Below are 22,207 nucleotides of genomic sequence, written 5' to 3' on the forward strand. Positions count from 1 at the left end.
GTGTGATGGATTTCAGTCCTTCCTGAGCTTGCCCAGGTCGAGGGGGATGGGGGCAGCTGGCTGAGGTGCTGGGGAGGGTGGGCAGTGAGGGGTGGGCTCCTGCAGCCTCTCAGTGATGGTGGGAAGTGGCTGCTTCTCCCACTGCCCCTGCAAGAGAGATCACAGAATCCTCACAGAGTGTCAGGGGCTGGAAGGGAGCTGGAGAGATCACCCAGTCCAACCCCCCTGCCAAAGCAGGGTCACCTCTACCACCTCACACAGGAGCTCATCCAGGTGAGCCTTGAGTATCTCCAGAGAGGGACATTCCACCACCCCCTGGGCAGCCTGGTCCAGTGTTCTGTCACCCTCAGAGGGAAATAATTCTTCCTCCTGTTTCCATGGAGCTTCCTCTGCCTCACCTTCCACCCATCACCCCTTCTCCTGTAATCAGATCAGCACCATGAGACCAAGTTTGGGTTTCAGGTAATTGGCAGCTCTGTGTTTTCTCCCTTCTTCTAAAAAAATGAAGCCATCTCGACTGTTTGGAGTGTTTTTAGCCCCAAACAGGATGTTTTCTTCCGAGACATTACTAATGATTTGTGTTGCAGGAGCACCTACGCATCCCCTTGGCTCTGCAGATGCCTCTGGTGCACCAGGTTGCACAAACCCACCACACTTAGGGGAGTTTCCACCCTGGGAAGGAAGTGTAACCCACCAAAGCAGATGGAGATGACTCCAACCATGGAGTCCCACCACCAGCCCACCACCTTCTCAGGCCAACCATGAAGGATGCTCTCTACCAGGGAGGTTGGGTGGAGGCAACATTTGCAGCCTGCCAGCATGGATCTCCCTGTGGGCAAAACAGGAAGGATGCAGCACCCTGGGTGAGATGCTGCAGGGCAGAGCCTGGGAAGGGCTGTCACAGCCATCAGGGCTCCAGGTGGCCACAGCCATCAGGGCTCAAGGTGGCCACAGCCAGGACAAAACCCCTGGCTCTGCGCACAGACTGGGAGCAGGTCTTGGGGATGCTCCCTGCAAGGAGCACTCTGCTGGAGTCAGACAGTGCCAAGGGCTGAGCCTGCTGGGCAGGTTCTAGCTCAGATGTGACATTTTGGTCTGGGTTAGTGGCTGGGTGAGATGCAGGCAGGAGCTGGGGGCTGAAGGGGGCTCAGTTTGGGCTGAGCTGTGGCTCAGTGATGCTCCAGTTCGGTTGGCTGCTGGCTGCGTGCTCATGCGGAAATGTCAGCGAGCAGCAGGAGGAGGGAGGTCTGGAGAGGAGAGGTAGAGCTGTGAGTCATCAGTGAGATGCTGAATTTATGTTTACAGATTAAATTCCTCGTGGCATGGCAAGTGAAACGGGCCAGAGCCTGCACCAGCACCAGGAAAACCCTGGGGAAAGGTGGAGGGGGATGGATGGGGATGGAGCGACCATCCCAAAGCTCACAGGGAGCAACCAGAGAGGGGACAGCATCAGTGGGGAGCACCAGCTGGAGAAATGAGGCTTTCACTGGACCTTTGTGGCTGTTGAGCAAGTTTAGGGTCCACCTAGTGCAGGGCTGGAGCCAAACCTGAGCCTCTCTCTGTGGAGGTCAACCCTCATGGCTTAAGAGAGCAGTTAAACATGTTCAGGGTGCACCTACTGCAGGGCTGGAGCCAAACCTGAGCCCAGCTCTGTGGGGATCTGCTTTGGGGCTGGATCAAAGGCATTTGGAGTGCCTCAAGGGTGGTTGTTTTCAGTGCTTTTTGAGTGGAAATCTGAATGTAGAGAGTTTGCTAGGAGGCCAAGCAGGTGCAGGAGACTTGGGGATGTCCCTGCAGCCACTCACAAAGTGCTACCTTGAGATTTTGCTCAGTAATTAACAGCTCTCAGTCCTTCCAGAAATCTTGTCAGGCTTGAGCTTAATTAGGAGCTGGTTGGTTTGGGGTTTTTTGGTTGTTTTTTTTTTTTTTTTTATTCTCTTGGCAGAAAGAGTGTGGAATAAATGAGATGCCTTCCACTCAGGCTCCCTCTCCAAACCCCAGCAGAGCAGGAGGGGCAGGTTGGTTCTTTCACCCTCATTGAGATGCTCATGACCCACTTTGTACTGGGGCTGGATCTGCTCCTCCTCTGGATCCTCACCAGACCTCTCTGAAATCAAGAGTGTGGCCTGGACCATCATTAAGAAGCTTGATTCATGATTCTGCTGCTGTACAAATCTTCTGCATCACTTCTGTCCCTGCAGCAGGGCTCTGCATGGCTGTGAGGTGCTGGGACTCCAGTCCCGGGGAACTGGGAAGGTTTCTGCCCCTCCAGAGTAGATTTTGCTGAGGGAGATTTAGCAGGAGAGAAAGGTGATGGTCTGCCCTCCATCATCTCATCATCCTCCAGTGCTGCAGTGGTTTCTGTGTGTTTATGACCCTGAGAAATGGTGGTGATAGGGACCAGCAGTGGATTTAGGTGTTCATCACTGTCACAACCACCATGACTGGGCCTGTTCCTTCTTCAAAGCTCTCACAGCCCTTTACCCTTCACCTTGTGCTGGGTCACTGTGTCTGGAGGCTGCCCAGCTGGCTCTGCTGGGATTTGCCCAAAGCCTGTCAGTCACCTCACATTTCTCCTTGCTTCTGGAGCCAGCCCTGCTTAAAGCTCAGCCAAAGAGCCTCAAAATTGCTTTATGCAAATGCATCTCCTAAGTGAAGCTGGCCAGGCACATCCCCAGTGAGCTGCTCTCTGCTTTGGGCTGAGCTCAATGTCATGCTGATGTTCCTCAAGAGCTCCAGCTCCCTGCTCTGAGCCCACCAGGTTCAGCCATGCCCTGAGCACCACATCCTTGACCCACCTCACCTCATCAGGGTGATGGAATCATAGAACTGTTGAGGTTGGAAGAGACCTTTGAGATCATCAACTCCAACCTCTCACCTGGAGCTCACAATGCCACCACTGCTGCTAAGCCATCACCACTAGCCCACCTCCCTCAGCACCACCTCCCAAATGCAGCTTTGAAATGCCTCCAGAGACAGGGACTCCACCACCTCCCTGGGCAGCCTGTGCCAGTGCCTGAGAAGCCTAGCTGGGAAGAATTTTTTCCTGATATCCAACCTGAACCTCCCCTGGAACAACTCAAGGCCATTTCCTCTTGTCCTGGCACTTGCTGCATGTGAGAAGAGACCAACTCCCAGCTCACTCCAACCTCCTTTCAGGGAGTTGGAGAGAGCAAGGAGGTCTCCCTCCTCTTCTGAGGGCTAAACAACCTCAGTTCCCTCAGCTGTTCCTCATCAGGCTTCTGCTCAAAGCCCTTCACCACCTTAGTTGCCCTTCTCTGGACACACTCCAGTACCTCAGTGAGGGGCAATGGCTTCAGAGTGGAGCAGGGTAGGTTTAGGCTGGACACCAGGAGGAACAGAATCATAGAATCAGTCAGGGTTGGAAGGGACCACAAGGATCATCCAGTTCCAACCCTCCTGCCATGGGCAGGGACACCTCACACTAGATCAGGCTGGCCAGAGCCTCATCCAGCCTGGCTGCAAACACCTCCAGGGATGGAGCCTCAACCACCTCCCTGGACAACCCATTCCAGGCTCTCACCACTCTCATGGGGAAGAAGTTCTTCACAATGAGGGTAGTGAAATACTGGAAAATGAGGGTAGTGAAATACTGGAATCGGCTGCCCAGAAATGTGGTGCAGGCTGCATCCCTGGAAGCATTCAAGATCAGACTTGATGAGCCCAGGAGCAAACTGATCAAGTTGGGGACGTCCCTGCTCCCTGCAGGAGGGGTTGGACAAGATGACCTTGGAGGGTCCCTTCTGTGATTCTGTGAAGGCCTTTCTCAGGGTGAGGGGCCCAGAACTGAGCCCAGTGGCCTGAGCAGTGCTGAGCAGAGGGGTTGGGAGCTGCACCCACCGGGAAGCGGACAGCTGAGGACTTGTTGCAGTGCATGGAGATGGGAGCGAAGCCGTAGAGGGCTCTCAGGACGTCTCTGTTGAAGGTGTTCCAAGGCACAGAGTAAAACTGCTGTGGGATGGAGACCTCTGGGCACATGCAGACCTCCTCATCGTTGAACCTGGGGCAGGAGAAATGCCACATGGGAATGCCACATGGAAATGCCACATGGAAATGCCACGCTGCTGCTGTCCCCTTCCAGCTCTGGATGTGGCTTGATGCCTTAAAGCTCGGCTTGGAGTGGCTCTGAGGTTGGTGCTGGGAGCAAGGAGAGCCCAGCACAGCCAGCACTGTGGGGGAAGATCTGGGACCAGCCAGACTGCCTGTGCCCAGGACACCATGTGCAAGGTCAGTGTCCCACCCTCTCATCATAGAATGGTTTGGGTTGGAAGGGACCTTCAAGCTCAGCCAGTTCCCACCCCCCTGCCACGGGCAGGGACACCTCCCACCAGCCCAGGTTGCTCAAAGCCTCATCCTGCCTGTCCTTGAACACCTCCAGGGAGAGGACATCCACAACCTCCCTGGGCAAACAGTTCCAGTGTCTCCTCACCCTCCCTGGAAAGAATTTCTTCCTCATCTCCATCCCTCCTCAAGCTTCAGTCACGGTGAGTGAGCTGCAGCCTGCTTCTCTGGCAGGGATGCTCAGTGTCTGCCTAGGGCTTTGAGAAGTGTTTTGCCCATAAGCACTTGGCCATGCACTGACTTTAGCTGGGAAGCTCCTCCCTGGGAATGTTCTCCTTTCCCAGTGGATCTCACCACACAGCCATCTGTACAGGCTTGGCTCTGGGGGCAGGGAAGCAGAATAGGCATTGGCACAGGCTGCCCAGGGAGATGGTGGAGTCCCCATCTCTGGGGGTGTTCAAGAAACCTGTGGCCATGGTTTGATGGCCATGGGTGGTCTCAGGTTGATGGTTGGACTCAATGATCTCAGAAGGCTTCTCCAACCAGAACCATTCTATGATTCCAAGTGCAGGGCAGTACTCCAGCACACATCCCCCCCTCCTAAAACCCAAGTGCCCCTCACATACCTACCGCACAGCCAGCACCTCACACCCCACTTGTTTCTTTAACTCTTTTTGCCATTGTCTCTTTCAGAAGGCTCAGGCAGGGTCCCCCTGCCCTCAGCAGGGGCTCAGTACCTGTTGACAAGGTTGAAGTATCTGTGCAGGTAGCCTGGGTCCATGGCACTCTTGCAGAGCTCCAGCTGTGTCTGGGGGTAGTAGTGCACGTAGTTGACACACATCTCCTCCATGATGCCAAACCCACCCTGTGCACAGACACACACCTGTTGGCAGTGGGGTCCAGCTCTGCCCTGCCCTGCCCTGCCCAGGCTGCACCCCTGGGGAGGGCAAAGAGGCTGCAGAGGCATGAAGCTCACACACAGATGTGCTAAAACACGTCAGGGATGGTGGGAAGCAAATTCACCCTGAGCCAGCAATGTGCTCTTGTGGTCAGCAAGGCAAATGGTCTCCTGGGGTGCATTAAGGATGTGACCAGCAGCTCAAAAAAGGTTCTTGTGCCCTTCTGCTCTGCCCTAGTGAGGCCACAGCTGGAGTACTGGGTCCAGTTCTGGGCTCAAGAGAGGAGCAACTGGAGGGAGACCAGAGGAGGCTACAAAGCTACTGAGGGGCCTGGAGCAACTCTGTGAGGAGCAAAGGCTGAGAGCTCTGGGGCTGAGAGCCTGCAGAAGAGTAGCCCCAGAGGAGATCCTGAGAGTGCTCAGCAAGAGATAAAAGGGTGGGGGGCAAGAGGCTGGGGCCAGGCTCTTGTCAGTGGTGCCCAGGGACAGGACAAGGAGCAATGGGCACAGACTGGAACCCAGAAGGTTCCATCTGAACAGGAGGAGAAAGTTCTTTGGTGTGAAGGTGCTGAGCCCTGGAGCAGGCTGCCCAGAGAGGTTGTGGAGTCTCCTTGTGTGGAGAGCTTCCAACCGCCCCTGGGAATTGTGCTCCTGGGCAAGCTGCTGTGGGTGCCCTGCTTGAGCAGGGGGAGGGTTGGACTGGATGATCCCCAGAGGTCCCTTCCCATTCCCCATTCCCACCATGCTGGGGTTCTGTGCTCTGCAGCCTGCAAGTGCATGGAGCTGGCTGCAACCCCTGCCCATCCAGCCCTTACGTAAGGAGAGCCTTTCAGGCTAGCTCGTGTGCTTTACATTAAAATGCAGATTTCCTATAATCCCTCAGCTATATTTAGCTTTGTCCCTGTTGCTGGTACCTCTGACAGGCTCTTTTGTTGCTGCCTGTGTAAGAAAATAACATGCACTGTCAAAAACTTGCCACTTCTCTTTCATTACAATTAATCCCTGGTGGAACAGTCTGTGATGGAGCCAGTGACACCCTCGACTTAGTCTGCACCTTCCCAGCCCCTCTGCAGCAGCAGAGCCTCCTGGCTTCTCTTCTTTACCACCCTCCCTCTGCTTGCTGGCTGCCTTCAGCCAGGTGCCCCCTTTGTGGCTGCCCCCATCCCTTAGGTGCCAGCCCCAGGCAAGCCACTCAGCCCAGCCCTGTACTCACCACGGTGGCTCTGCTCCTGTCCTCCGTGTTGTAGGTGCAGGTTGTGATGAGTTCATCACCCTGAGGGGTTCAAACACAGGCATGGGGAGGTGTCAGGGCAGTTGCCACTCTCCAGCCAGCAAATCTGGGATCAGGGAGCTTGCAACCTGGCAGATCTCTGCTCTGTGGGCAGTTTGTTTTCCCACCAGCGCCAGGTGCCAGGAGAGCTCCTGCTAAACTTGCATCTCCTGGGGAGATTCCTGGGGCTGGATCCCAGGGAGGGGGTTTCCTGCTTTCCTCACTTCCTAAGAATTTCTGCACAGCTGAAGAACCTAAAAAAAGCCACTGAGGCAATACTTGGAATTGCCAAACCTGTACCCAACTCCATGGCACAATTGCTTCTCCGTCACAGTCGGTGCCAGGGCCCACAGGGACACCCTGCAGATGGTTTCAGTGGGTGCTGAGGCTTTGGAGCAGCCTCCCAGGACACAAGGCTCCCACAGCTGACCTCCACTTTGCAGCCAGGTCCTTCACCACCCATACAGCCCTTGGCCACACTCAGCCTCTCTTTCACCACCCCCTCCCAACCATGTTTGCTGCCAAATCTCTTCCTCTTGCTCTACCAAGCAAGGAGGGAAGGGGCACCTCCAGTTTGCCCTCACCCCCTGAGGAGCCTCCCTCTGCTAGAGGAAGAGAAGCTAAATTAGTGGCTCCATTCAGCTCCTGGCATGCTTTGCTTGCCCACACAACTGGTTTTGTGCCATGCTAGCTGAATCCCAGCATCTTCAAGGCATCTGCACGGGGGTGGCAGATAAGACCTGGGGATCATGGAGCCTGTGTCCTCCTGCAGCCCCCCAGGAGGTCTCAGATGGCAGCTGATGCCCATGCGTGGGCAGGGGCTGGCAACAGCAGAGGGGATGAGGTGAGGTAGAGGATGCTCAGGGCTGTGGGCTCAGGGTAAGTTCTTTGTGCTCTTTGGAAGCCACCACAGGTTCTGGAGCCACTCACTGGAAAAACTGCGACCACCTCCTTCAGCATGCGGATCTCCTGGGGGGGAAGGAGAGGACCACATCAGACCAAGGCCTGGGGGTGATGTCCAGCTGGGACACCTCCCCCTGGCCCTGGCTGAGCCCTGTACCTGGAAGTGAGGGCTGTAGTGACCATCAGCATTGACAACCTGCTGCTCTCTGCCACCCCGGGCCAGCACGGTCACCACTTGCCTGCCTGCCAGGTGGGTGTGCAGCTGGGAGGCGAAGATCCGGATGCCAGCAGCAGGTAGAGCCTGGGGGAAGCACAGAATGGCTTGGGTTGGGTTGGAAGGGACCCTAAAGGTTATCTAGTTCCAACTCCCTGCCATGGGCAGGGACACTTCCCACCAGCCCAAGCTCCTCGGCAGCCAAGTCCAATCTTCCTGTCTCCAAGGGGGAAAGCACCACTGGGACACAGCCAGCTCTGCAGGAAGTTTAGTGGGAGTGGTCCCCTTGGGGAACTGGAGCAGATGGCTCCCCAGGAGAGCTGCTTCAAGAGGGATTCAGAGCATCCCAAGCAGCTGCTGATTCTTTGTTTTCTACAGCAGATTATTTTTCTTTCCAGCACTACCTCCTGGGCAAAGGGCTTGGGGAGTTTGACAGTGGGAGTTGGGAGCCTGGAGCTTGCTGCTGCATCCCTGCTGCCTGGGAGCTGGGAAAAGCCATTCTCCTTGGAGAAGCTGGGGTGTAGAGGGCAGGCACTCACCAGCTGGGTGCATTTGTCAGTGCAGTAGCCCCTGAGGATGAAGCTGTCCTCTCCTGGGGGAATGGCCATCACTGGTGTGTAGACCAAGCCCAGCTCCATGATGCCAGCGTCGTAGGGCCGCAGGCTGGCTGTGTAGTACAGACGGATCCCTGAGGAGTCTCTGCGGCCTGCAGGGAGACAGGACAGGGCTGCAGGGCACCAGGGCAGAGGGGATGGCTGCTGGGACAAGAGTCACAGAATGGGAGAGGCTGGAAGGAGCTCATCCAGTCCAACCCTCCCCCTGCTTCAGCAGGGCACCCACAGCAGCTTGCCCAGGGGCACAATGCCCAGGGGGGGTTGGAAGCTCTCCACACAAGGAGACTCCACAATCTCTCTGGGCAGCCTGCTCCAGGGCTCCATCACCCTCACAATAAAGAACTTTCTCCTCCTGTTCAGATGGAACCTTCTGGGTTCCAGTTTGTGCCCTTTGCCCCTTGTCCTGTCCCTGGGCACCACTGAGAAGCATCTGCCCCCAGCCTCTTGCCCCCCAGCCTTTATCTCTTGCTGAGCATTGCTCAGATCCCCTCTGGGGCTGCTCTTCTCCAGGCTCTCAGCCCCAGGGCTCTCAGCCTTTGCTCCTCAGGAGATGACACTGTGCTGCAGTGGGGAGAGGCAGAGCAGCCCCTCCCTCACAGCTCTCTTCACGAGTGTGATTCCTACTGGATTTAAATCCCAGATGTTTCCATTGGAGTCTTTACTGAGTGGTCCTGGACGTGTACCTGGACCTCTAGAGCTGTCACCAACCTGAGGCTGAATTGCTCCCAAGACAGTAAGGTAGGAAGTGCTTTTTGAGAGCCCAAAGCAGGAGGGCAGATCTTGGGGTGCTTTGGAGGACTCCCTCAGAACTATGACTCATTTCCTCTTCTTTCACTAAGACATCAAAAACCAAACCTGAGACCATGCTGCTCCTGGGGGGCTGGCAGGAGGGGAGATGCCCATGGAACAAGTGCTCCTTGCAGCACTTGGAAAGGTTCTGATCTCTCCTGCACTTGAGGGTGATCCATTTGCAGACTCACACAACCAACCAGGTTGGAGAAGACCTCAGAGATCATCCAGTCCGACCTGTCACCTCATTCCTAACACCTCACAACAACTAAACCCTGGCTCCAAGTGCCACATCCAAGCTTCTTTTGAACACCTCCAGGCATGGTGAGTCCACCACCTCCCTGGGCAGCACATTCCAATGGCCAATTACTCTTTCTGGGAAGAACTTTTCCCTCCCCTCAGGAGCTGGTGGGAGCTGGAGAAGACCTTTTGCACCTCCCTCAGGGGCTGGAGAAGACCCTTTGGACCTGTCCTCAGGAGCTGGAGAAGACCCTTTGCAACTCCCTTCAGGAGCTGGAGAAGACCCTTTGGACCTGCCCTCAGGAGCTGGAGAAGACCCTTTGGACCTGTCCTCAGGAGCTGGAGAAGACCCTTTGCAACTCCCTTCAGGAGCTGGAGACCCTTTGCACCTCTCCTGAGCTGGTGGGAGCTGGAGAAGACCTCATGCCCACGATGTGTCCAGGCAGGTGCTGGCTGTGGGGCAGGCAGCGAGATGCAACCCAAGGTCTGGCTCCCAGTCACCACCTAGCTCTGTGAGCAAAGGAAAAGGGCAGGGTGAGGAGGTCAGGAGGGGCTCAGGCTGGCTTTGCTCTGCCTGGCTCTGGGCTGGAGCCCCCTCCCAAGGGCTGGGGCCAGTAGGGGAGCCCCTGGTGGTGAAGCAGGAAAAGCAGAGAGGTTCTGACAGCCTGGAGCTCTGTATTTATAGCCTTGTTTCTTCTCGAGCTGCTGGGTGTGCTGTGATTGATCTGCAGCACATATGCTCTGGTCTCCTAAAAATACACTTGGTTAGGCAAGGAGCTGCTTGTTTTCATGGTAAGGAAGGAGCTGGGTTGGTTGGAACCTTTGCATTTAGCTCTTGGTTGGGTTTGTTGTGTGGTTTTTTTGGGGGTTGGTTTGTTTTGTTTTTTTTTTTCCCCCCAATGTGTCTCCTGACGATGTTCTCAAAGCAAAAGTAGCAGGAAAACAACATCTGAGCCCCCCTCACCCCCCACCCATCCCCAGCCAGCCTGCTGCTGCCTCTCTGGTGACTTCTGCTCTGAGCTCAGCCCAACCACCACCAGCTTGCACCAAGCCTGGAGGGATGCTCCATGTTCCACCCAGAAATGAGGACAAACTTCTTTGCTGTGAGCCCAAAGCAGGAGGACAGCTTTTGGGGTGCAGGCTGCCCAGACAGGCTCCTTGTCTGGAATGATTCCAGCCCCACCTGGACACTGGGATCCTGGGCAAGCTGCCCTGGGTGACCCTGCTCTAGAAGGAGGGTTGCACCAGGTGGTACTCAGAGGTCCCTTCCAACCCTTACCATGTTGGGGTTGTGGGATCTTCCCCACCCCTGGGCATGCACACAAGGGTGAGGGCCAGCCCCTGGTGAGGATGACTTTGTCACCCCCTGCCAGTCCCTGGTGTGTGCCCAGCTCTGCCAGTGTCCCACTGGGGAGGCCCTGGGAATCCCCCCCTTACCTTTGATCACCAGGGGGTTGTGGTAGTGAACCTCGAGGCGCAGGTATCTGGAGGAGCCTGGGCCCCCAAAGGCCAGCCCTGCTTCTTCAGGGTAGTAGAAAGCCTGGAAGCAGGGGGGGAGGCTGTTAGGGGAGCAGTGGGGGGGGGAAAAAAGGCTCCAAAGTCTGGCCACAATCCTGACTTCCTCCCCCCCTCCAAGTGATTTGTGCTCATGGTGGTGCTGAGCTGAGCTTGGTTCCTAAAGCCTCCCAGGGGCACAACCATTGAGCAGGGCATCCCACTGATGCCTGGCACCAAGGAGGGGGGTGGGGGTGAGCTGGGGACTCAGATACCTCCAGGAAGAGGATGGGGGAGTCAGGCAGGGCTGAACACAAATCCCACCGGAGCACAGGGCTTGGGACAAGCCGTGGGGAGCGATCCCACGATGGGATTGGGAGGCAGCAGGAGGAGACCCAGGAGCAAAGCTTGCAGGCAGTGGGGGGTCCCCACCTTGCACCCACCTGTGCTCCCATGGCCCATGCTGCCAGCACGTGCCTGCAGTAGTTGAGCCTCTCTGGCTTCATCTTGGAGTCACAGGGGCCGCTGTAGTGGGGGAAGCTGTCGAACTCAGCAGCACACTGGAAGACCTCCATGTGGTGGACCAGGGCCTCATTGCCTGCTGTGATCACTGCCTCATACTGCAGAGCAGCACCCAGGGGAGAGGTGTGAGAGCCCCTCCGTGCAGGCTGCTGCCTGTGCAGGCTCCACAAGAAGTCCAAGGCAGCTGCCTCTGCTCTCCCTTCTGCCCCACGGTGGAGAGGGGAGGTCACCCTGGGCATGAGGCACCATGAGCCAAGAGCTCTTGATTGGCTTTGGGACCAAGCCAGAGTCTCCCCCAACCCCCAGAGAGACATCTCATCCCTTCCCCAGGGGCAGGTGTACCTGGTCAACAGCAGATCTTGGTCCTGCACCAGTTCTGCAGGGCTGAGGTGCCCCTAGAGATGCTTTTTCCTAGAGCTGGCCAGGTTGTGGTAGCTCTAAGTGCAGCTCTAAGTGCAGCCCTGAGGTTTTGTTTCTAGCCAACAGCTGCTCAGGGCATGGGGAGGAGGATTTGGGGGTAGGAAGGGTGACTCCCAACAAGCCTGAGGAGCAGCTCTGGCTACAAGTGCCAGCTGTAGGAATGATCTGCAGCAGCAGGAAGATAGCAGGAGCTGTGTACTCTGCTTGCACACAGATGATTCACTTCACACCATCTGCTGGGAGCAGAGCCTCCTTTGGAGAGTTCCTCTGCAGCAGCATCTCATCTCCTCTCTCTAAACCACGGAGCCTGGGCTCCCGTGTCAGGTTTCCCTCCTCCTCCTTGTGTGGTTTTTGACTCAGGGTCTGCCAGGTCATCTGCTGAGCCACCTCCAGGCTGATGCTCTCCCAGGGCTGGTGGGGCACTGCCTTCCCTTGGCACTATGCTGCCTGCTGCCTCTCCTTGGAGGGAGGTGACCCAGAGAAGCTGTGTTGATGTCTATAACCCTTCTCATTTTGGAGTATTCCTAACCTTTGAGGAGCTGGTTCCCATCCCAGCCCCCCTGCCCTGCTCTCACCAACTCTCCCTTTCTCCCCCCAGGTTTCTGTGTTCCTCATGGCTCACTGTGTGGCCTCATGCTGCCTCAGGCCTGTCCTTGATGGCCACAGCTCTGCCTTCTGCTGGGGTGAAGCTCAGCTCTGCAAAGCAGCTGCCCTGAGCCTGCCCTGCTACCTTGCTTGATGTGCTGGGTGGGAAATCACCAACCTGCCACCTGCTGCTGAGAAACTGCTGATGTGGGCTTCTCTAAAAGACATGAGGATGCTGCTGGGATGGCTTTGGGAGACGTTTTGGCACCCTGCTGGGGAAGATATGTGGGGCTGGAAGCCTCCCTGTGGAAGGGCAGGGAAGAGGTGGACTTTGCAGAGTGGCTGAAGCTGCCTGCAGCAGGGGAAGGAGCCCTCCCCTGCTGCCCCTCACCTTGATGATGTGATGCTTGAGGAAGCCATCTGGGAGCTCTGCCATGTAGCACCAGTAAGTGGTCTCCTGGCTGGGAATGACCACTCCAGGGGCTGTTATCTCCATGGTCTCTGTGTCCCTGGGCAGCTCAGGGATGGTGATGTTGGGCTTGAGCAGCTGCACCCTCTGCAGTCCCCTCTGCATGGCAGAGATGTTGATGGCCTGGAGGGAAGGGACTGGTTTCTCCAGGATGCCATAGATGAGGTGCACAGTGCCATCCTGAAGTGAGAGCAAAGTGGATCAGGGAGCTTTCCATGCAGGAACATGAGCCAGGAATGAGCCTTCTGACCCATGCCCAGGTGGGAGCCACCCTGCCTTCAGCAGGAGCTCACTCTGCTGTGCTGTCCCAGAGAGGCTCTAGCTCTGGGGGCATTTCTTTGGATGCTGTGGGCACAGAGGGTTCCCTGCCAGCTGGGAGAGTCTGGAAAGCTTTCCCTGAATGGCAGCAGTTCCATGAGGGTCACATCCCCTCCCTGCTCCTTCAGATGCCCTCATCCCTCCTGAGCTCCAGGCCCTGTTGGTTCAGGGCTCATCCCACCCCTGCAATGGTCCTGGGCAGCAGCCAGGGGAGGAGCAGCAGAAACAAAACTTCTCCCTGAAATCCCTCCCTTCTCCCAGCTACTTTTGGAGGGAGTACCTCCAGAAGCTTTGCAAAAGTCTACTGCAAGTGCTGCTGAACCCAGAGAGCTCTGGACAGGACATAAAGGAGAAAGGAAAAGGAGAATGTTTTTTTTTCCTTGCAGGATCAGAGAATTAAGACCTTCAAGTCTTCTCCTCGTTCACACACAGATTTTTGTCCTCCAGGGCTCTCTGTTTTGGCAGCCAGAAGACATTTCTCCAGCTTTTGAAAGCCAGCAACAAAAGCTGAAGGACTTTCTGTGCCCACATTGGCTTTAAAAGATCCTTCCCACCAAAGGCTTTCATCTGAAGTGAGCCTTGCACCAACTCCTGCCCACGGCCAGGGTTCATGGCTGAGACTTTGAGGCTCTCCAGCATCCCCACTGGGAAGGCTTCCTCAAAATCTCATCTCATGGAGGAATGATGAATGAAGACCCAGAGAGGCTTCTCCCAAATCCCATTCCAGGGAGCTGTGGTGAGTGCAGACCCAGAGAGGCTTCTCCCAAATCCCATCCCGTGGAGGTGTGGTGAGTGCAGACCCAGTTTGACCTCACCCAACCACTCACAAGCAGCCCACAGCAGCTCCTTCTGCCATCCAGCTCCTGCCCCAGCCCTCCTCTTTGCCTCCCATCGAGCAACACCAACAGCTCCTTGGGACATTCCAAACAGTTGTCTCCTGAGTGATGTAGGAAGGGATTTATATAGCCCTAACACATCCTTAGAAGGAGTGGATGATGCAAAGGAGCTAAACCCTACACATTCTAGAGGTTTCCAAGGGGTTGTAAATGGATGGACACCTGTAGCAAGCTTCCCTTCTGCCTTAGCACCCACACCTGATGCTGTCCCCACCCCAAATCACTGCTCAGGTGTAACCATGCAGGAGCTCTGCCCCGGGGCTGGCATGGGACTGGGTGCTGCTGCAGTGGGGATGAGGGCAATGCTGTACCTCTATGAGGTAGTCCTTGGGGTCACAGGTGCTGAAGGCTCTTCTGAAGAGGAGGTAGAGCCCCTCAGGAGCCTTCCAAGCCCTGAGGAGCTGGTAGTCCTGCTGTGAGTCCATGTGGAGCTGCCCCTTGGCATCACTCCAGGCATCCTGTGGCAAGAAGGGCACCTTGGTAAGCTGGGAGGCTCCCCTGGCCCCACTCAGCCCAAAGAGCCCATGGTGGTGACCTTCAGCAGTCCCACAAGCCCAAAGAGCCTCCTTGGGTTCACCCTCACACTGCAGAGGTGTTGAGAGCCTGTGGTTTGGTTGCCCTGTGCCCACCTTCAGCAGCCCACAGGCAGACCCTTGGGGCGTAAGTGGCCCAGTAGGAATGGTCTGCAGAAAGACCTTTGCAAGTTGAGATGTGATGGGGCAACAGGGTGCAGGGGGAGGAAAGCCTGCAAGGGACACAGGGAAAGCCTGCAAGGGACACAGGGAAAGCCTGCAAGGGACACAGGGAAAGCCTGCAAGGGACACAGGCAAAGCCTGCAAGGGACACATGAAGGTGTTGCACCTCTCTGTGCTGTGTTTTGGGTCTCTTTGGCTGGGAGGAACCTTCTGGAAGAGTTTATTTGCTCTCCAAGAGTCACTCTGTGACCCTTCCTCTCAGAGCCACACTGGGCTGGTAGGAACCACCACCCCTCTTCAAAATCCTTCAGTCATTGTGAACCCAGCAACACCTCCCAAAATGTTGTGATGGTGATGGTGATGGTGCCAAAGCCACACCAAGGAGTGAAGCAGTAGGATTTGAAGGTTTGGGGTGTAAACCCCTGCAGTAATTTGGAGCTGAGCAATGTTGTTGCCTCCATCTTTTGCATCTCCTGTGGCTTTCTGTGCACTGAGAGGAGGCATTTAAGAAGGAGCTCTCTGCATGTCCATGAGTGGCACTGATTCTTTTAGCTTGGGGGAAGGAAAGAGAAGGAGAAGAAGAAGAAAGCAACTGGGAGCTATTCCAGCCAGAAGTAGAGAGTGGTATTTTGAGAACATGTTGTCCTCAGAGGAGGAGAGCAAAATCAGTGACATGAAGCTAGCTATGACATTTGTCTTCATAGGGATATGGTGTGCGAAGGAATCTCACAGGACAGGGGAGGTTAAGCAAATTTGGAGCTGAAATTGTGCCAGGGGAAGGTTAGGTTGGAGATTTCTTTTCTGGTCAGGGATTGGAAGAGGCTGCCCAGGGAGGTGGTGGAGTCCCCAGCCCTGGAGGTGTTCAAGAAACCTGTGGCCATGGCACCTGGGGCCAGGGTTTAGTGGCCATGGTGGGGTTGGGTTGATGGTTGGACTGGGTGATCTCAGAGGGCTTTTCCTGACTAACCAACTAGACCATGGCACTGAGTGCCTCATTCAGTCCTTTCTTAAACCCCTCCAGGGACGTCCACTCCACCACCTCCCTGGGCAGCCCATTCCAAAGGGCAATCTCTCTGTCTGTGAAGAACTTCTTTCAAGCTCAAGCCTAAACTTCCCCTTGCACAGCTTGAGACTCTGTCCTCTTGCTCTGTCCCTGGCTGCCTGGGAGCAGAGCCCAGCCCCCACCTGGCTACAACCTCCCTTCAGGTAGTCGTAGAGAGCAACGAGGTCTCCCCCGAGCCTCCTCTTCTCCAGGCTGAACACCCCCAGCTCCCTCAGCTGAAGTGGTCCAGGCATGCACCACTGTTTCAAGCCATCATCCACCCCCCCACCCCCCCGCAAAGCAGCCCTGGAGGCACAGCAGTGACTCACCCCAAAGTAGGAGCCATGTCCATCGCTCCAGAGCACAGCCAGGTCTGCGTTCTCGAACTCGCCCCTGTCCGACATCCCGAAGAGGAGCCCTGCCCGCAGCTCCCTCACCAGCAGCTGGAAGTGCACAGCTTGCTGGGGGTAGCTGACGTTCCAGGAGAGCTCCAGCAGCCCTTGGGGATCCAGGGGCACCTTGTAGGGAAAATCATTGCCACGAGGAAGCGAGCCCTGCAGGGCCACCACCAGGATGACCATGAAGACGGCGACCGTGGTGAGGTACATGGACGCCACTTCCCGCAGCTTCAAGCTGGGGCAGGAGCAAGGGCAGGGTTTGCTGGGGGTCTGCATGCTGGCCAGGACAGCAGCCACCCTCCTGGGCTGTGCCCATTTATGTACTGGCCCTCCTGGGCAAGCTGGGGAAGTGAGAGGCTTTAATTGCATTTTGGATGTTGGGAAATTGGCTTCGTGTATTGACACCCCCCACCCCCTCCTGCTCCAACCTCCTGGCCAGACACTTGTCATTGGCTGCCTCCCCTTAATTGGCTCTAATTGCACATGGACATCATCAATAGCAATTGAATTCGACTGGGCTGATGTTATTTGCTCTTAAATCTTCCTTGGTGGCTGTTTGCTCCTAAGTGGCTTTGGCTGAGCCCTGCCTGGACATGCTCTGCCCTGCCTGAGGTGCCTCTCGCCCAGCACTGCAGCCAGGCCTGCCTCTGTTCTGCTCTGTTCTGCTCTGCTCTGTTCTGCTCTGCTCTGCTCTGCTCTGCTCTGCTCTGCTCTGCTCTGCTCTGCAGGGCAAAAGCTCCAGGAGGGCCCCAGGAACAGTGCCAGCCACAGGTCTCCCTGTCCCACAGCCTGGAGTCACATCACCCAAAGGGTGGCCAGACTAGGGGGAACCAAAGCCTGGGGTCTGCTGCCAGGGGGGTGCAGAATGCCAGTCCTGCTCCCTCCCCATGCTCTTTGGGCTGCAGGTCAGGGCACCACCAGCTCTGTGCCCTGCTTTGGGCAGTTTTGAGACTCAGTTTGACAGGGTGCTGGGCCAGCTCCTTTCAACTAGCCCATGAGCTAGAAAGGCTGGACCAGATGATCCTTGGGATCCCTTCCAACCTGCAGTTCTGTGACCCTCTGAGCGACCACACAGGTCTGTGGCTTGCAGACAAGCTGAACCAGCACAGCCAGAAGACCCTCCCTGTGCCCCCAACCCCTCTGCGATGTAGCTCAGGCTGTGCCAAGGTCTGGGCAGGGACCCATCCAGCTGCACATTCCCTCCTAGGGACCTCAGCAATGGCACAAAGCCCCTGGAGCTGTCTCTGTGTTTGGGTCTGGAGGCTGAGCTCCCTGGGGATACATTTGTGTGAGGTGCTGCTAAAAGCTGAGCTGAGTGACCCAGAGCCCTGCAGTTGCTGCTGGGGTTAAAATGAACCTCCCTGAGCTGACTGCTGTGGTTTGCTGGAGCTCAGCAGGTCCTTCCCATGCTTTGGGTGGTGGCAGTGATGCTTCCTGCTCCAGAGAGGCAGGCTGAGAGCTCAGCTAGAGACAGTGTGGGGGATGCCTCTTTTCTTCCCATCTCAGCCTTCATTCATTTTTTTAACCTCTTAATCATGGTTGTATCATGGAACCATAGAATGCTAGGGGTTGGAAGGGACCTCTGGAGATCACCTAGTCCAACCCCCCCTACTTGAAGGGTCATCTTCAACTAGATCAGGTTGCTCAGAGCCCCACCATGCCTCCAGGAGAACATTGCAGGACTTTAGCAGGATCCCCATGCAAAGCTCCGCTCCTTTCCCACCCGGATTTGGCTCCCACTGAAGCTCCTCCTCACCTGGACCTTTGGAGAAGTTAAAAATTTGTTCTTTCTTTGCTTTTCTAGCAGCTGGGACTTCACTGCCAGTTTAAAGATACCTTTTGGCTCCCTCTCCCTCTGCTCTCCCTCTCCCTCTGCTCTCCCTCTCCCTCTGCTCTCCCTCCCCCTCTGCTCTCCCTCTCCCTGTGCTCTCCTTCCCCCTCTGCTCTCCCTCTGCTCTCCTTCTCCCTCTGCTCTCCTTCTCCCTCTGCTCTCCCTCTCCCTCTGCTCTCCCTCTCCCTCTGCTCTCCTTCTGCTCTCCCTCTCCCTGTGCTCTCCTTCCCCCTCTGCTCTCCCTCTGCTCTCCTTCTCCCTCTGCTCTCCTTCTCCCTCTGCTCTCCCTCTCCCTCTGCTCTCCTTCTGCTCTCCCTCTCCCTGTGCTCTCCTTCCCCCTCTGCTCTCCCTCTGCTCTCCTTCTCCCTCTGCTCTCCTTCTCCCTCTGCTCTCCCTCTCCCTCTGCTCTCCTTCTCCCTCTCCTTCTCCCTCTCCTTCTCCCTCTGCTCTCCCTCTGCTCTCCCTCTGCTCTCCCTCTGCTCTCCCTCTGCTCTCCCTCTCCCTCTGCTCTCCTTCCCCCTTTGCTCTCCCTCTGCTCTCCTTCTCCCTCTGCTCTCCTTCTCCCTCTGCTCTCCTTCTCCCTCTGCTCTCCCTCTCCCTCTACTCTCCTTCCCCCTTTGCTCTCCCTCTGCTCTCCTTCTCCCTCTGCTCTCCTTCTCCCTCTGCTCTCCTTCTCCCTCTGTTCTCCCTCTCCCTCTGCTCTCCTTCTCCCTCTGCTCTCCCTCTGCTCTCCCTCCCCCTCTGCTCTCCCTCCCCTTTCACTCTCCCTCCCCCTCCTCTCTCCCTCTTCTCCTTTGTTTAAAGTGATTTTTAAATTTGGTTATTAACTTTTTCTACATTAATTGGAATGCTAATGAAGTGCCTCCAGCCCTTGGTACACACAGAGGGAGGCTTGCTCCAGTCTCAGGGTTTGGGGCCTCGTTTTCTGAGTGCCAAGCGATGCTCCCAGCTGCGGAGTCCCCTCTCAGTCCTGGGTTTCACTCCTGGTCCTTGCAGCAATGTCATGGGGCCAGAGCCATGGTTCCCAGCCCTGTGTAATGAGAGGAAATGGATTCAGCTCAGGGCTGGGCTGTTTTAATGAATCATCACCCTCTGCCTCTTGCTGCTGATCTGGAGGAGGTTTTCCTTGTCCTCTACAACTGCTCCTCGGGACGGCAGTGATTGATCCTCTCCCTCTGGGGTGACCCTGCTGGTGAGGGGAGCTGCCAGCACTGCCAGGCAGAGAGCCAGAGCAGAGAGAGACAGAGAGCTGAGCTCTCCCAGACTGGCACAGCCCAGAGCTGAGCTCTCCCAGACTGACACATCCCAGAGCTGAGCTCTCCCAGACTGGCACATCCCAGAGCTGAGCTCTCCCAGACTGGCACATCCCAGAGCTGAGCTCTCCCAGACTGGCACAGCCCAGAGCTGAGCTCTCCCAGACTGACACAGCCCAGAGCTGAGCTCTCCCAGACTGGCACAGCCCAGAGCTGAGCTCTCCCAGACTGACACATCCCAGAGCTGAGCTCTCCCAGACTGGCACATCCCAGAGCTGAGCTCTCCCAGACTGACACATCCCAGAGCTGAGCTCTCCCAGTCTGGCACAGCCCAGAGCTGAGCTCTCTCAGACTGGCACAGCCCAGAGCTGAGCTCTCTCAGACTGGCACATCTCAGACCCTCTGAGCTCTCCCAGACTGGCACATCTCAGACCCTCTGAGCTCTCCCAGACTGGCACATCTCAGAGCTGAGCTTTCCCAGTCAAGGGCATCTCTCAGCTCCATCCCACTCCCCCACAGGTACAGTGACTCCAGTGCACAGCCCAGCCCCACACCAGCCCTCCCCCTGCTGCTGGTGCCAGCTCTGAAAGCAGATGTTTGGATTGTGTAATGTGCTGGAGGTCACTAGAGCTGCCTGGGAAGGTTTCCACCCTAAAGAGATGAACTTTAAAAGGTCTCTTCTAAGCCAAACCATTCTGTGATTCCATGATTCTGTGGTTCTGTGATTCCATGGTTCTATGGTTCCAGGATTTTGTGATTCCATGGCTCTATGATTCCACGATTCTGTGATTCCATGGTTCTGTGGTTCTATGATTCCATGGTTTTATGGTTCCAGGATTTTGTGATTCCATGGTTCTGTGATTCCATGGTTCTGTGATTCCATGGTTCTATGATTCCATGGTTCTGTGATTCCATGATTCCATGGTTCCATGACTTTGTGATTCTGTGGTTCTCTGATTCCTTGATTCTATGACAGCTCTTGGGACCATACCCACTGGAGGTGTGAACTGAACCCTCTCAACCCTTCCCTGGCTCTTCCTCAAGAAGATGGCAGTGTCCCACCCTCTGCCTGAGGCTCCTGGGCTCATTCCTGGACAGGCTGTGCTGAGATCCTCCTCTGAAGGCATCAGATGGATGTCCCTCACCCTCCAGGCCTGGCTGCTGGGGTAGGGGTCTGGCTGCTGGGGCAGGGGTCTGGCTGCTGGGGCAGGGGTCTGGCTGGCTGCTGGGGTAGGGGTCTGGCTGCTGGGGCAGGGGTCTGGCTGCTGGGGCAGGGGTCTGGCTGGCTGCTGGGGTAGGGGTCTGGCTGCTGGGGCAGGGGTCTGGCTGCTGGGGTAGATGGCTGGCTGCTGGGGTAGGGGTCTGGCTGGCTGCTGGGGCAGGGGTCTGGCTGCTGGGGTAGATGTCTGGCTGCTGGGGTAGGGGTCTGGCTGCTGGGGCAGGGGTCTGGCTGCTGGGGTAGATGTCTGGCTGCTGGGGTAGGGGTCTGGCTGCTGGGGCAGGGGTCTGGCTGGCTGCTGGGATAGGGGTCTGGCTGCTGGGGTAGGGGTCTGGCTGCTGGGGCAGGGGTCTGGCTGCTTGGGCAGGGGTCTGGCTGCTGGGGTAGGGCTCTGGCTGCTGGGGTAGGGGTCTGGCTGGCTGCTGGGGTAGGGGTCTGGTTGCTGGGGTAGGGGTCTGGCTGCTGGGGTAGGGCTCTGGCTGCTGGGGTAGGGGTCTGGCTGGCTGCTGGGGTAGGGGTCTGGTTGCTGGGGTAGGGGTCTGGCTGGCTGCCTTACAAAACCCCCTGAGAACAGATTTTTTTGCTTCACCCCATTTCTGATCTCCTCCAAGCACAGCTTCCCCCCCTACCCTCACCCCTGCTCCTCCTGCCTTGGCTTTGCTTCCTCTGTAAAGCCCAAGCAGCTGAGGTGCCAGCAGGGCAGGATGAGCCTCACCAGAGGGTGGGAGGGGGTGGTCAGCTAACGAGCTCTGCTATTAGAGATGAAGCCCCAGGTTGCTGGCATGTGCAAGTGGAGCCCCTGAGCTTTCCTGGACAGAAGGAATTTGCAGTGGAACAGCAGAACACAGGCAGGGGTCAGCTTGAAAACAGCTGAACTTTGCAGATAAGCAGGGGGAATTTAGTTAAAGAGGAAAAAATTCTCTCTCTCTCTCTTTTTCTGTCCCTTTCTGTTCCCCCCCAGTCGTCACTCACAAATCCAGGCATGGAGCAAGGATCCAGCTTCCCACTCCTTGCTCAGGGTGTTTATCTTAAGACTTCAAGGAGCTGTAGACATGTCAGCTCCCTGACACCAAAACTCTGACCCCTGAGCCTGGTTCCCCTGAACTGGACACTGGGAGGGCTGGGGGATGTGGGCTGGGGGATGTGAGCTGTGGGTTCAATCCCATCCTTGAAGGCAGAGCAGCAGCACCAACAGCTTTAGAATCACAGAATGGTGACCTCTGGAGGTCATCACATCCAACCCCCCCCCCCTGCCAAAGCAGGGTCACCTAGGGCAGGTCACACAGCTCAGCTGCAAGCCCTTGCCAGAGCTGATGCCAGCAGGGTTGTGCTGGTGCCACCATGGGAGCATCCTCTGCTGGAGGTGAGACTCAGGTGTCCACACACACCAAGGGTAGAGCCTCTCAAATCTCCCCAGCAGATAGGAGCTAAGGATACCTGGGGTGCCCAGAGAACCTGTGGATGCCTCATCCCTGGAAGTGTTTAAGACCAGGCTGGATGAGGCTTTGGGCAGCCTGGGCCAGTGGGAGGTGTCCCTGCCCATGGCAGCAGGGCTGGAACTGGATAAGCTTTAAGGTCTCTTCCAACTCCTGCCAGTCTATGATGCCATGGGAATTCTGCAGGGAATGCCTGCAGTGTGCTGTGAGCCCCAGAGAAGGGCTGCTCTGGATGGATGGTGCTCAGAGGTGTCCCCCAGGCCTAGCTTGGCAGTGCTGAATGTACAGCATGGCATTGATCTGCTGGGGAAGATCTCAGTGAGGGCATCTGCTCAATGCTCAGCAAGAGCTAAAGGCTGGGGGGCAAGAGGATGGGGCCAGAGGCTTGGCAGTGGTGCC

General features: G+C 56.6%; 1 protein-coding gene across 1 annotated transcript; it reads right to left on the reverse strand.

The window, feature by feature from the left end:
* Positions 1-12: 12 nt before the first annotated feature.
* Positions 13-16,438, reverse strand: DBH (dopamine beta-hydroxylase). The gene is made up of 12 exons (XM_054393252.1): positions 16,001-16,438; positions 14,246-14,392; positions 12,643-12,900; positions 11,168-11,344; positions 10,668-10,770; positions 8,127-8,293; positions 7,531-7,674; positions 7,401-7,439; positions 6,414-6,473; positions 5,040-5,167; positions 3,862-4,021; positions 13-147 (listed from the first exon to the last, which is right to left on the reverse strand). Exons 1-12 carry the CDS (start codon positions 16,436-16,438, stop codon positions 13-15), a joined length of 1,956 nt encoding a protein of 651 aa, XP_054249227.1.
* Positions 16,439-22,207: the final 5,769 nt, after the last annotated feature.

The sequence above is a fragment of the Indicator indicator genome, chromosome 28 (genome assembly GCF_027791375.1).
Source record: "Indicator indicator isolate 239-I01 chromosome 28, UM_Iind_1.1, whole genome shotgun sequence".
Lineage (NCBI taxonomy): Eukaryota > Metazoa > Chordata > Aves > Piciformes > Indicatoridae > Indicator > Indicator indicator.

Coding starts and splice junctions, on each gene's coding strand:
- DBH (XM_054393252.1), bottom strand. CDS start 16,438: ATGCAATTAAAGCCTCTCACTTCCCCAGCTTGCCCAGGAGGGCCAGTA. Junction 8,294..10,667: donor CAACCCCCTGGTGATCAAAG/GTAAGGGGGGGA, acceptor GTCTCCCTGCAG/GCCGCAGAGACTCCTCAGGG. Junction 7,440..7,530: donor ACTACAGCCCTCACTTCCAG/GTACAGGGCTCA, acceptor CTTCCCCCCCAG/GAGATCCGCATGCTGAAGGA.